Source organism: Oncorhynchus mykiss, chromosome 10 (genome assembly GCF_057628025.1).
Source record: "Oncorhynchus mykiss isolate SJ-2025 chromosome 10, ASM5762802v1, whole genome shotgun sequence".
Lineage (NCBI taxonomy): Eukaryota > Metazoa > Chordata > Actinopteri > Salmoniformes > Salmonidae > Oncorhynchus > Oncorhynchus mykiss.
Genome location: NC_143031.1, coordinates 83326058 through 83338411, shown reverse-complemented (window position 1 = coordinate 83338411; position 12354 = coordinate 83326058). Strand labels below are relative to the sequence as shown.

Sequence of the window (12354 nt, the reverse complement as noted above, 5' to 3'; positions counted from 1 at the left end):
CACCTCATAGTATTACCCCACAGGACCCAACACCTCATAGTATTACCCCACAGGACCCAACACCTCATAGTATTACCCCACAGGACCCAACACCTCATAGTATTACCCCACAGGACCCAACACCTCATAGTATTACCCCACAGGACCCAACACCTCATAGTATTACCCCACAGGACCCAACACCTCATAGTATTACCCCACAGGACCCAACACCTCATAGTATTACCCCACAGGACCCAACACCTCATAGTATTACCCTACAGGACCCAACACCTCATAGTATTACCCCACCTCATAGTATTACCTCACAGGACCCAACACCTCATAGTATTACCCCACAGGACCCAACACCTCATAGTATTACCCCACAGGACCCAACACCTCATAGTATTACCCCACAGGACCCAACACCTCATAGTATTACCCCACAGGACCCAACACCTCATAGTATTACCCCACAGGACCCAACACCTCATAGTATTACCCCACAGGACCCAACACCTCATAGTAGTACCCCACAGGACCCAACACCTCATAGTAGTACCCCACAGGACCCAACACCTCATAGTATTACCCCACAGGACCCAACACCTCATAGTATTACCCCACAGGACCCAACACCTCATAGTATTACCCCACCTCATAGTATTGCCCCACCTCATAGTATTACCCCACAGGACCAACACCTCATAGTATTACCCCACCTCATAGTATTACCCCACAGGACCAACACCTCATAGTATTACCCCACAGGACCCAACACCTCATAGTATTACCCCACAGGACCAACACCTCATAGTATTACCCCACCTCATAGTATTACCCCACCTCATAGTATTACCCCACAGGACCAACACCTCATAGTATTACCCCACAGGACCAACACCTCATAGTATTACCCCACAGGACCCAACACCTCATAGTATTACCCCACAGGACCAACACCTCATAGTATTACCCCCACCTCATAGTATTACCCCACCTCATAGTATTACCCCACAGGACCCAACACCTCAGAGTATTACCCCACCTCATAGTATTACCCCACCTCATAGTATTACCCCACAGGACCCAACACCTCATAGTATTACCCCACCTCAGAGTATTACCCCACCTCATAGTATTACCCCACAGGACCCAACACCTCATAGTATTACCCCACAGGACCCAACACCTCATAGTATTACCCCACAGGACCCAACACCTCAGAGTATTACCCCACCTCAGAGTATTACCCCACCTCATAGTATTACCCCACAGGACAAAAATGCTGTTTAGACCAGAGTGTATAAATCCAGTCTAAATGCTGTTTAGACCAGAGTGTATAAATCCAGTCTAAATGCTGTTTAGACCAGAGTGTATAAATCCAGTCTAAATGCTGTTTAGACCAGAGTGTATAAATCCAGTCTAAATGCTGTTTAGACCAGAGTGTATAAATCCAGTCTAAATGCTGTTTAGACCAGAGTGTATAAATCCAGTCTAAATGCTGTTTAGACCAGAGTGTATAAATCCAGTCTAAATGCTGTTTAGACCAGAGTGTATAAATCCATACTTCACATTCTATAAATACATTTAAAGTATGACGTGCAGAATGCACTTGGTCTCTGCGCTTACTCAGGTGTGTGTGTGTGTGTGTGTGTGTGTGTGTGTCTCCTACCTGCATTTCTGTGGTCTGACGAGGTGTGCTAGCTCAGCGAACCTCCAAAGAGCAGCCCTCAGGCTCCGAGAGGCACCATTCTAACAGATAGATATACACACACACACACCTTCATCGTCATCATCTTCATCAACATGTCCATCATCATCATCATCAACATTACCATCCTGATATTTTCCCTCGTCATCGTAACCAAAACCACCACAGTCAATCACAATGAACATTTGTCATAATATTCGTCTTACTCTTCATCGTCATCATCATCAGTCACCACATCAATCCATTGAGGATCAGTGAACAGGACTCCATAACAACAGAGGACTCCATAACAACAGAGGACTCCATAACAACAGAGGACTCCATAACAACAGAGGACTCCATAACAACAGAGGACTCCATAACAACAGGACTCCATAACAACAGGACTCCATAACAACAGGACTCCATAACAACTCGACTCCATAACAACAGGACTCCATAACAACAGGACTCCATAACAACAGGACTCCATAACAACAGAGGACTCCATAACAACAGGACTCCATAACAACAGGACTCCATAACAACAGGACTCCATAACAACAACAACAACAACTTTATCTACAAACCTTTTTAATTTCTTTGTAGAGCTCCAGCTGAAGTCTGGGCAGGTTGGAGTCCATCAGCGCCTGACAGAGAGAGACAGAGAGACATAAAAACTACAACCTGACAGAACTAGATAGAGAACTAGATAGAGAACTAGAGAGAGAACTAGAGAGAGAGAACGAGAGATAACTAGATAGAGAGAACTAGAGAGAGGACGAGAGAGAACTAGAGAGAGAACGAGAGAGAACTAGAGAGAGAACTAGATAGAGAGAAAGAGAGAGAACTAGATAGAGAGAAAGAGAGAGAACTAGATAGAGAGAACGAGAGATAACTAGATAGAGAGAAAGAGAGAGAACTAGATAGAGAGAACTAGAGAGAGAACGAGAGATAACTAGATAGAGAGAACTAGAGAGAGAACTAGATAGAGAGAAAGAGAGAGAACTAGATAGAGAGAACGAGAGATAACTAGATAGAGAGAACTAGAGAGAGAACGAGAGATAACTAGATAGAGAGAACTAGAGAGAGAACTAGATAGAGAGAAAGAGAGAACTAGATAGAGAGAACTAGAGAGAGAACGAGAGATAACTAGATAGAGAGAACGAGAGAGAACTAGATAGAGAGAACTAGAGAGAGAACTAGATAGAGAGAACGAGAGAGAACGAGAGATAACTAGATAGAGAGAACTAGAGAGAGAACTAGATAGAGAGAAAGAGAGAGAACTAGATAGAGAGAACGAGAGATAACTAGATAGAGAGAACTAGAGAGAGAACTAGATAGAGAGAACTAGAGAGAGAACTAGATAGAGAGAAAGAGAGAGAACTAGATAGAGAGAACTAGAGAGAGAACGAGAGATAACTAGATAGAGAGAACTAGAGAGAGAACTAGATAGAGAGAAAGAGAGAGAACTAGATAGAGCGAACGAGAGATAACTAGATAGAGAGAACTAGAGAGAGAACGAGAGATAACTAGATAGAGAGAACGAGAGATAACTAGATAGAGAGAACTAGAGAGAGAACTAGATAGAGAGAACGAGAGATAACTAGATAGAGAGAACGAGAGATAACTAGATAGAGAGAACGAGAGATAACTAGATAGAGAGAACTAGAGATAACTAGATAGAGAGAACTAGAGAGAACTAGATAGAGAGAACGAGAGAACTAGATAGAGAGAACTAGAGAGAGAACGAGAGATAACTAGATAGAGAGAACGAGAGAGAACTAGATAGAGAGAACTAGAGAGAGAACGAGAGATAACTAGATAGAGAGAACGAGAGAGAACTAGATAGAGAGAACTAGAGAGAGAAAGAGAGAGAACTAGATAGAGAGAACGAGAGAGAACTAGATAGAGAGAACGAGAGAGAACTAGATAGAGAGAACGAGAGAGAACTAGAGAGAGAACTAGATAGAGAACTAGATAGAGAGAACGAGAGATAACTAGATAGAGAACTAGATAGAGAACTAGAGAGAGAACGAGAGAGAGAGAACTAGATAGAGAGAACGAGAGATAACTAGATAGAGAGAACTAGAGAGAGAACGAGAGAGAACTAGATAGAGAGAACTAGAGCGAGAACTAGTTGGAGAGAAAGAGAGCCATAACATATAGGTCTGAGGAGAGCAGAAGATGGGGTCCTCACTCACTTTGATGATTTTGTTCAGGCACTCGTCTGCCACCATCCTGACGTCCGACTCTCTGTCGTCGCTGCACAGCAAGAACATCTCCATGGCGATACCCAGAAGCTTCTGGAACTCCGGAGACGTTCTAGTCCCACAGCCATAGAGACAAGAGAGGAACTGTCATTAAACACACACCTCATTCTGATACCCCCCCCCACACACCTCATTCTGATACCCCCCCCCCCCCACACACCTCATTCTGATACCCCCCCACACACCTCGTTCTGATACCCCCCCTCACCCACCTCGTTCTGATACCCCCCCCCCCCCCACACACCTCCTTCTAATACCCCCCCCCACACACCTCCTTCTAATACCCCCCCACACACCTCATTCTGATAACCCCCCCCCCCCCACACACCTCCTTCTAATACCCCCCCCACACACCTCCTTCTAATACCCCCCCACACACCTCCTTCTAATACCCCCCCACACACCTCATTCTGATACCCCCCCACACACCTCATTCTGATACCCCCCCTCCCATTCTGATACCCCCCCTCCCATTCTGATATCCCCCCTCCACACAAAACTCGTTCTAACCCCCCCCCCCCCCACACACACACCCTTTGATGTGTAATGTCTCTAGTTCATGACCTCTGAACTAATCTAACGTAGCAGGCGTAAGAGGAACGCCTAAGCCCGAGATCCCACATCCGGGTTTCCAAGAGGAACAAGAAAGCTAGGTTGAAAAAAATCTGTATCCCTGACAACCAGAAGAGCCGGATGTTGACGAATCTGCTGAAAGGTGCTTCTGGACTGAGATGGAAATCACTGACGATACTGGTCTACAGCCAATATGATATATGTGGTTTCAGAAACAGAACCAACAGAACTATACTGGTCTACAGCCAATATGATATATGTGGTTTCAGAAACAGAGCCAACAGAACTATACTGGTCTACAGCCAATATGATATATGGTTTCAGAAACAGAACCAACAGAACTATACTGGTCTACAGCCAATATGATATATGGTTTCAGAAACAGAACCAACAGAACTATACTGGTCTACAGCCAATATGATATATGTGGTTTCAGAAACAGAGCCAACAGAACTATACTGGTCTACAGCCAATATGATATATGTGGTTTCAGAAACAGAACCAACAGAACTATACTGGTCTACAGCCAATATGATATATGGTTTCAGAAACAGAACCAACAGAACTATACTGGTCTACAGCCAATATGATATATGTGGTTTCAGAAACAGAGCCAACAGAACTATACTGGTCTACAGCCAATATGATATATGTGGTTTCAGAAACAGAACCAACAGAACTATACTGGTCTACAGCCAATATGATATATGGTTTCAGAAACAGAACCAACAGAACTATACTGGTCTACAGCCAATATGATAAATGTGGTTTCAGAAACAGAACCAACAGAACTATACTGGTCTACAGCCAATATGATATATGGTTTCAGAAACAGAACCAACAGAACTATACTGGTCTACAGCCAATATGATATATGTGGTTTCAGAAACAGAACCAACAGAACTATACTGGTCTACAGCCAATATGATATATGTGGTTTCAGAAACAGAACCAACAGAACTATACTGGTCTACAGCCAATATGATATATGTGGTTTCAGAAACAGAACCAACAGAACTATACTGGTCTACAGCCAATATGATATATGGTTTCAGAAACAGAACCAACAGAACTATACTGGTCTACAAAGTCTACAGCCAATATGATATATGTGGTTTCAGAAACAGAGCCAACAGAAAGCTCTGAGCTGGAACTGACCCAGTAGCCAGTCAGACATGGAGAACTGTACAGGGATGAGCACCTCTCAGTACCGCACAGGGATGAGCATCTCTCAGTACAGCACAGGGATGAGCATCTCTCAGTACCGTACAGGGATGAGCATCTCTCAGAACCGCACAGGGATGAGCACCTCTCAGTACCGCACAGGGATGAGCATCTCTCAGTACCGTACAGGGATGAGCACCTCTCAGTACCGTACAGGGATGAGCACCTCTCAGTACCGTACAGGGATGAGCACCTCTCAGTACCGCACAGGGATGAGCACCTCTCAGTACCGCACAGGGATGAGCACCTCTCAGTACCGCACAGGGATGAGCATCTCTCAGTACCGTACAGGGATGAGCACCTCTCAGTACCGTACAGGGATGAGCACCTCTCAGTACCGTACAGGGATGACCACCTCTCAGTACCGTACAGGGATGAGCATCTCTCAGAACCGCACAGGGATGAGCACCTCTCAGTACCGCACAGGGATGAGCATCTCTCAGTACCGTACAGGGATGAGCATCTCTCAGTACCGCACAGGGATGAGCACCTCTCAGTACCGTACAGGGATGAGCACCTCTCAGTACCGTACAGGGATGAGCACCTCTCAGAACCGCACAGGGATGAGCATCTCTCAGAACCGCACAGGGATGAGCACCTCTCAGTACCGTACAGGGATGAGCACCTCTCAGTACCGCACAGGGATGAGCACCTCTCAGTACCGTACAGGGATGAGCACCTCTCAGTACCGTACAGGGATGAGCACCTCTCAGTACCGCACAGGGATGAGCACCTCTCAGTACCGCACAGGGATGAGCACCTCTCAGTACCGCACAGGGATGAGCACCTCTCAGTACCGCACAGGGATGAGCACCTCTCAGTACCGCACAGGGATGAGCACCTCTCAGTACCGCACAGGGATGAGCACCTCTCAGTACCGCACAGGGATGAGCACCTCTCAGTACCGCACAGGGATGAGCACCTCTCAGTACCGCACAGGGATGAGCATCTCTCAGTACCGTACAGGGATGAACATATCTTTAAATGGCCATTCCATATATATCTAGAGCTGAGCCATGAGATAAACTGGCCATCTATCACCATTCCATATATATCTAGAGCTGAGCTACGAGAGAAACTGGCCGTCTATCACCATTCCATATATATCTAGAGCTGAGCCATGGGAGAAACTGGCCATCTATCACCATTCCATAAATATCTAGAGCTGAGCCATGAGAGAAACTGGCCATCTATCACTACAATGTTTCCCCCATGAATATCTAGCACAACTTTTCACCCCCCGTCTCAAAATGGAATGGTTCAGACCATGTGGAAGTTTTGATGACTCTGAATGAGCTTCTGTTGTTCTCCCGCATCGACCATGCAGTGAGGTAGCAACATCCTCTATATCTAAAAATGACCACATATACTGCCTGTAGCAAGCAAAACTGATGGTGAACCTGAACAATCCAAATATAATATAATCTATCCCTGATCAACATATAACCATAAATATACTGTATCCCTGATCAACATACAACCATAAATATACTGTATCCCTGATCAACATATAACCATAAATATACTGTATCCTAAACCCTGATCAACATATAACCATAAATATACTGTATCCCTGATCAACATATAACCATAAATATACTGTATCCCTGATCAACATATAACCATAAATATACTGTATCCCTGATCAACATATAACCATAAATATACTGTATCCCTGATCAACATATAACCATAAATATACTGTATCCTAAACCCTGATCAACATATAACCATAAATATACTGTATCCCTGATCAACATACAACCATAAATATACTGTATCCTAAACCCTGATCAACATGTAACCATAAATATACTGTATCCCTGATCAACTTATAACCATAAATATACTGTATCCTAAACCCTGATCAACATGTAACCATAAATATACTGTATCCCTGATCAACATATAACCATAAATATACTGTATCCCTGATCAACATATAACCATAAATATACTGTATCCTAAACCCTGATCAACATATAACCATAAATATACTGTATCCCTGATCAACATGTAACCATAAATATACTGTATCCCTGATCAACATACAGCCAGATGACAGTGGTGTTTACAGTGTATCCTAAACCCTGATCAACATATAACCATAAATATACTGTATCCTAAACCCTGATCAACATATAACCATAAATATACTGTATCCTAAACCCTGATCAACATATAACCATAAATATACTGTATCATAAACCCTGATCAACATATAACCATAAATATACTGTATCATAAACCCTGATCAAGATATAACCATAAATATACTGTATCCTAAACCCTGATCAACATGTAACCATAAATATACTGTATCCCTGATCAACATATAACCATAAATATACTGTATCCTAAACCCTGATCAACATGTAACCATAAATATACTGTATCCCTGATCAACATATAACCATAAATATACTGTATCCCTGATCAACATATAACCATAAATATACTGTATCCTAAACCCTGATCAACATATAACCATAAATATACTGTATCCCTGATCAACATGTAACCATAAATATACTGTATCCCTGATCAACATACAGCCAGATGACAGTGGTGTTTACAGTGTATCCTAAACCCTGATCAACATATAACCATAAATATACTGTATCCTAAACCCTGATCAACATATAACCATAAATATACTGTATCATAAACCCTGATCAACATATAACCATAAATATACTGTATCATAAACCCTGATCAAGATATAACCATAAATATACTGTATCCTAAACCCTGATCAACATGTAACCATAAATATACTGTATCCCTGATCAACATATAACCATAAATATACTGTATCCTAAACCCTGATCAACATGTAACCATAAATATACTGTATCATAAACCCTGATCAACATATAACCATAAATATACTGTATCCCTGATCAACATGTAACCATAAAAATACTGTATCCTAAACCCTGATCAACATATAACCATAAATATACTGTATCCTAAACCCTGATCAACATGTAACCATAAATATACAGTATCCCTGATCAACATATAACCATAAATATACTGTATCCCTGATCAACATGTAACCATAAATATACTGTATCCCTGATCAACATACAACCATAAATATACAGTATCCCTGATCAACATGTAACCATAAATATACAGTATCCCTGATCAACATGTAACCATAAATATACAGTATCCCTGATCAACATATAACCATAAATATACTGTATCCCTGATCAACATGTAACCATAAATATACAGTATCCCTGATCAACATATAACCATAAATATACTGTATCCCTGATCAACATGTAACCATAAATATACTGTATCCCTGATCAACATACAACCATAAATATACAGTATCCCTGATCAACATGTAACCATAAATATACAGTATCCCTGATCAACATGTAACCATAAATATACAGTATCCCTGATCAACATATAACCATAAATATACTGTATCCCTGATCAACATGTAACCATAAATATACTGTATCCCTGATCAACATACAACCATAAATATACAGTATCCCTGATCAACATAGCCAGATGACACTTGTGTTTGCGTTGGTTGATTTGGCTACTTTCATTCTGGTAAAACACCCTTTTCAACAACAGCACATTTGATTTAAAAAAATAGCAAATTACATTGGTTGTCGCTCAACTAATAGCCTAATATGGAACCCTATTCCCTATATAGGGCACTACTTTAGACCAGAGCCCTATGGCACCCTATTCCCTATATAGTGCACTACTTTAGACCAGAGCCCTATGAAGAGTAGTGGGAAAGGGTCCCATTTGGGATGCATATATAATTATCTGTAAGCCTCATCTGGCCAGGAATACCAAATCTGATTACCAATAACAGTGGAGCTAATCTGGAACATCCAAGTGTGTGTGTGTGTGTGTGTGTGTGTGTGTGTGTGTGTGTGTGTGTGTGTGTGTGTGTGTGTGTGTGTGTGTGTGTACATGTAATGTATTCAAATGACTTATAAACAGTAATCTCGGGTCAGTTTTATGAATGAAGTCCCTATGGGTTCATAACGGTACTGGCCGTGGGTAACGCTGATCCCAGATCAGTGGTGGCGGGCGGGCTTACCTCAGAGACTGGGCTATGATGTTCTCACATATGGTCAGGCAGTGGGCCACTCTGTCCTTTTTGGTGGTGGCCAGCTCTTTCTTCCTACAGAGAGAGAGGGAGAGGGGGAGAGAAAGAGCAATCGTGTGTGTGTGTGTGTGAGAGAGAGAAATCAGGTAACAAAGGGTTAATTAAGAGCACATGCAAGAAAAAATAAGAAAGACTGGTAGCATTACCTTGCCTAACGAAGTGGAACAACAATGGGGAATGTGTGTGTGTGTGTGTGTGTGTGTGATGCCAGTCTATTGCTAAAGGTAAGACTGATTAGGTTTTCCAGTGCTCGGAGGGATATTCAAAAAGAAGGCGCCTATTGGTAGAAAATATCCCTTTGAACATGGTGAAGATATTCATTACCCTTTGGATGGTGTATCAATAGACCCAGTCACTACAGTCAGTCACTACTAACTCAGTTGCCGGAGAGGAAGGAAACCGCTCAGGGATTTCACCATGAGGCCAATGGGGACTGTAAAATAGTTACAGAGTTTAATGGCTGTGACGGGAGAAAACGGAGGATGGATCAACAACATTGTAGTTACGCCACAATACTAAACTAAGTGACAGAGGGAAAAAGAAGGAAGCTTGTACAGAATAAAAAAATGTTCAAAATAATGCATCCTGTTTGCAACAAGGCACTAAAGTAAAACTGCAAAAAAAATGTGGCAAAGCAATTACATTTATGTTCTGAATACAATACATTATGTTTGGGGCAAATCCAACAACATCACTGAGTACCACTCTTCATATTTTCAAGCATGGTGGTGGCTGACTCATGTTATGGGTATGCTTGTCATTGGCAAGGACTAGGTCGTTTTTTGGGGGGATAAAAATAAATGGAATAGAGCGAAGCACAGGCAAAAATCCTAGAGGAAAACCTGGTTCCGTTTGCTTTCATCAGGACAATAACCTACAACACAAGGCCAAATATACACTGGAGTTTCTTACCAAGAGGACATTGAATGTTCCTGAGTGGCCTAGTAACAGTTGACCTAAAATCAGCTTCAAAATCTATGGCAAAACTTGAAAATCGCTGTCTAGCAATGATCAACAACCAACTTGAAAAAGTGTGAATGCATTTCTTAACAATAATGTGCACATATTGTACAGTCCAGGTGTGTAAATCTCTTAGAGACTCACAGCTGTAATGGCTGCCAAAATGTGATTCAAACATCTCAGGAGGTCTTTCATTTATTTTTCACAGAAAATGTTCAAATTCTCTTCCACTTTGACATTAGAATACTTTGTGTGGATTGTTGTCAAAAAAATATAATTGAAAACATTTTCATCCCACTTTGTAACACAACAAAACGTGGAAAAAGTCAAGGGGTGTGAATACTTTCTCAATGCACTTTATCCCTCCTGTTAGTATTTCTCTATTTTCTTTCTCTCTGCATTGTTGGGAAGGGCCTGTCAGTAAGCATGTCACTGTTAGTCTACACCTGTTGTTTACCAAGCATGTGACAAACAGAAATGTCATTATGTTGATTTGATAAAAGAAATGTATTGAAATCAATTATACATATAATTATAATAATATAATGTATATTAGACAACAAGCAACGACTGATTGTGGGGGTGGAAACTAAATCAGTCAATCTGCACAATGTATATGAGAGAAGAGAAATTAAACTTGATTAGATTTTATTTTTTCAAGATTTTACTTTAGTGAAATGATATCGTAATATTTAGTCCACCCTGGTATTTGTTTACAAGCGCCAGCTATCAAATAGACGTGGGGTGTAAAACTGTGTGTTGCTGTGTGTGTTGTGACAGGGTCGACTGGACTGGACGGTGACAGCTAGCTAGCTATAAGGTTAGCATCGCTAACTCGCAATAACCTGCGAATAGCTTCGCTAACTAGCTAGCTAACCAGCCAACTACTGTGTATGTAATGTAAGCTTAACTCATCGCTCGCAGTGTCTCAACACAATGACCATAAACAAACACGGACGTACTGTTTTTGAGCCGTCTCCTCGGCCGTCGGCGGTCCCTGTTGTTGTTGGAAAGACTTGAGAGATTCAAAGGCCTTCATTAATTTATCCATGGTGGCCATTTTTTAACCAGCAGTGGTTAGCTTAGCTGTGGCTAATATTTACACAATTGTCGTTTAAGTGTCAGTTAGCTAGCTATCGGGATCAACCAGGGGGAGCAAAAAAGAAAACACGCATCGGGAAGCGAACCGTCCGTAGTACGACGAGCGTATGAACACTACTCGCGACTACTTTACTGCCGCCTCTCCGACTTCACTTATCGACGCAAGATAATCTTTGATTTCTTTACAATAGCCTCGGTAAATGAATAGGACGTTGGTTGATATAGCCACTACCATCCATACTCAAAGCCATCTTCGATGCGCCCGGACAGAATCACAAGGAAGTGGGAGCTCCGTTGACAGTTGGTGGGGTAGGGTTGGGCCAACGCTGCACCGGTAGCCAATCAGAGGAAGAGCGAGCACCAATAAGGACGAGGCTCGGGCCGTCGTC

At 42.1% G+C, this 12354-nt stretch overlaps 1 protein-coding gene across 1 annotated transcript in view; it reads right to left on the bottom strand.

Annotated features, from left to right (window-relative positions):
• The window catches only part of LOC149980642 (huntingtin-like), a 128003-nt gene extending 115649 nt beyond the window's left edge, over positions 1 to 12354 (bottom strand). Inside the window, 5 exon segments of the mRNA XM_090188172.1 lie at positions 1658 to 1737; positions 2266 to 2325; positions 3880 to 4000; positions 9836 to 9919; positions 11827 to 12354. Of these exon segments, the coding sequence (XP_090044298.1) occupies positions 1658 to 1737; positions 2266 to 2325; positions 3880 to 4000; positions 9836 to 9919; positions 11827 to 11924 (443 nt within the window). The 5' untranslated portion in view covers positions 11925 to 12354.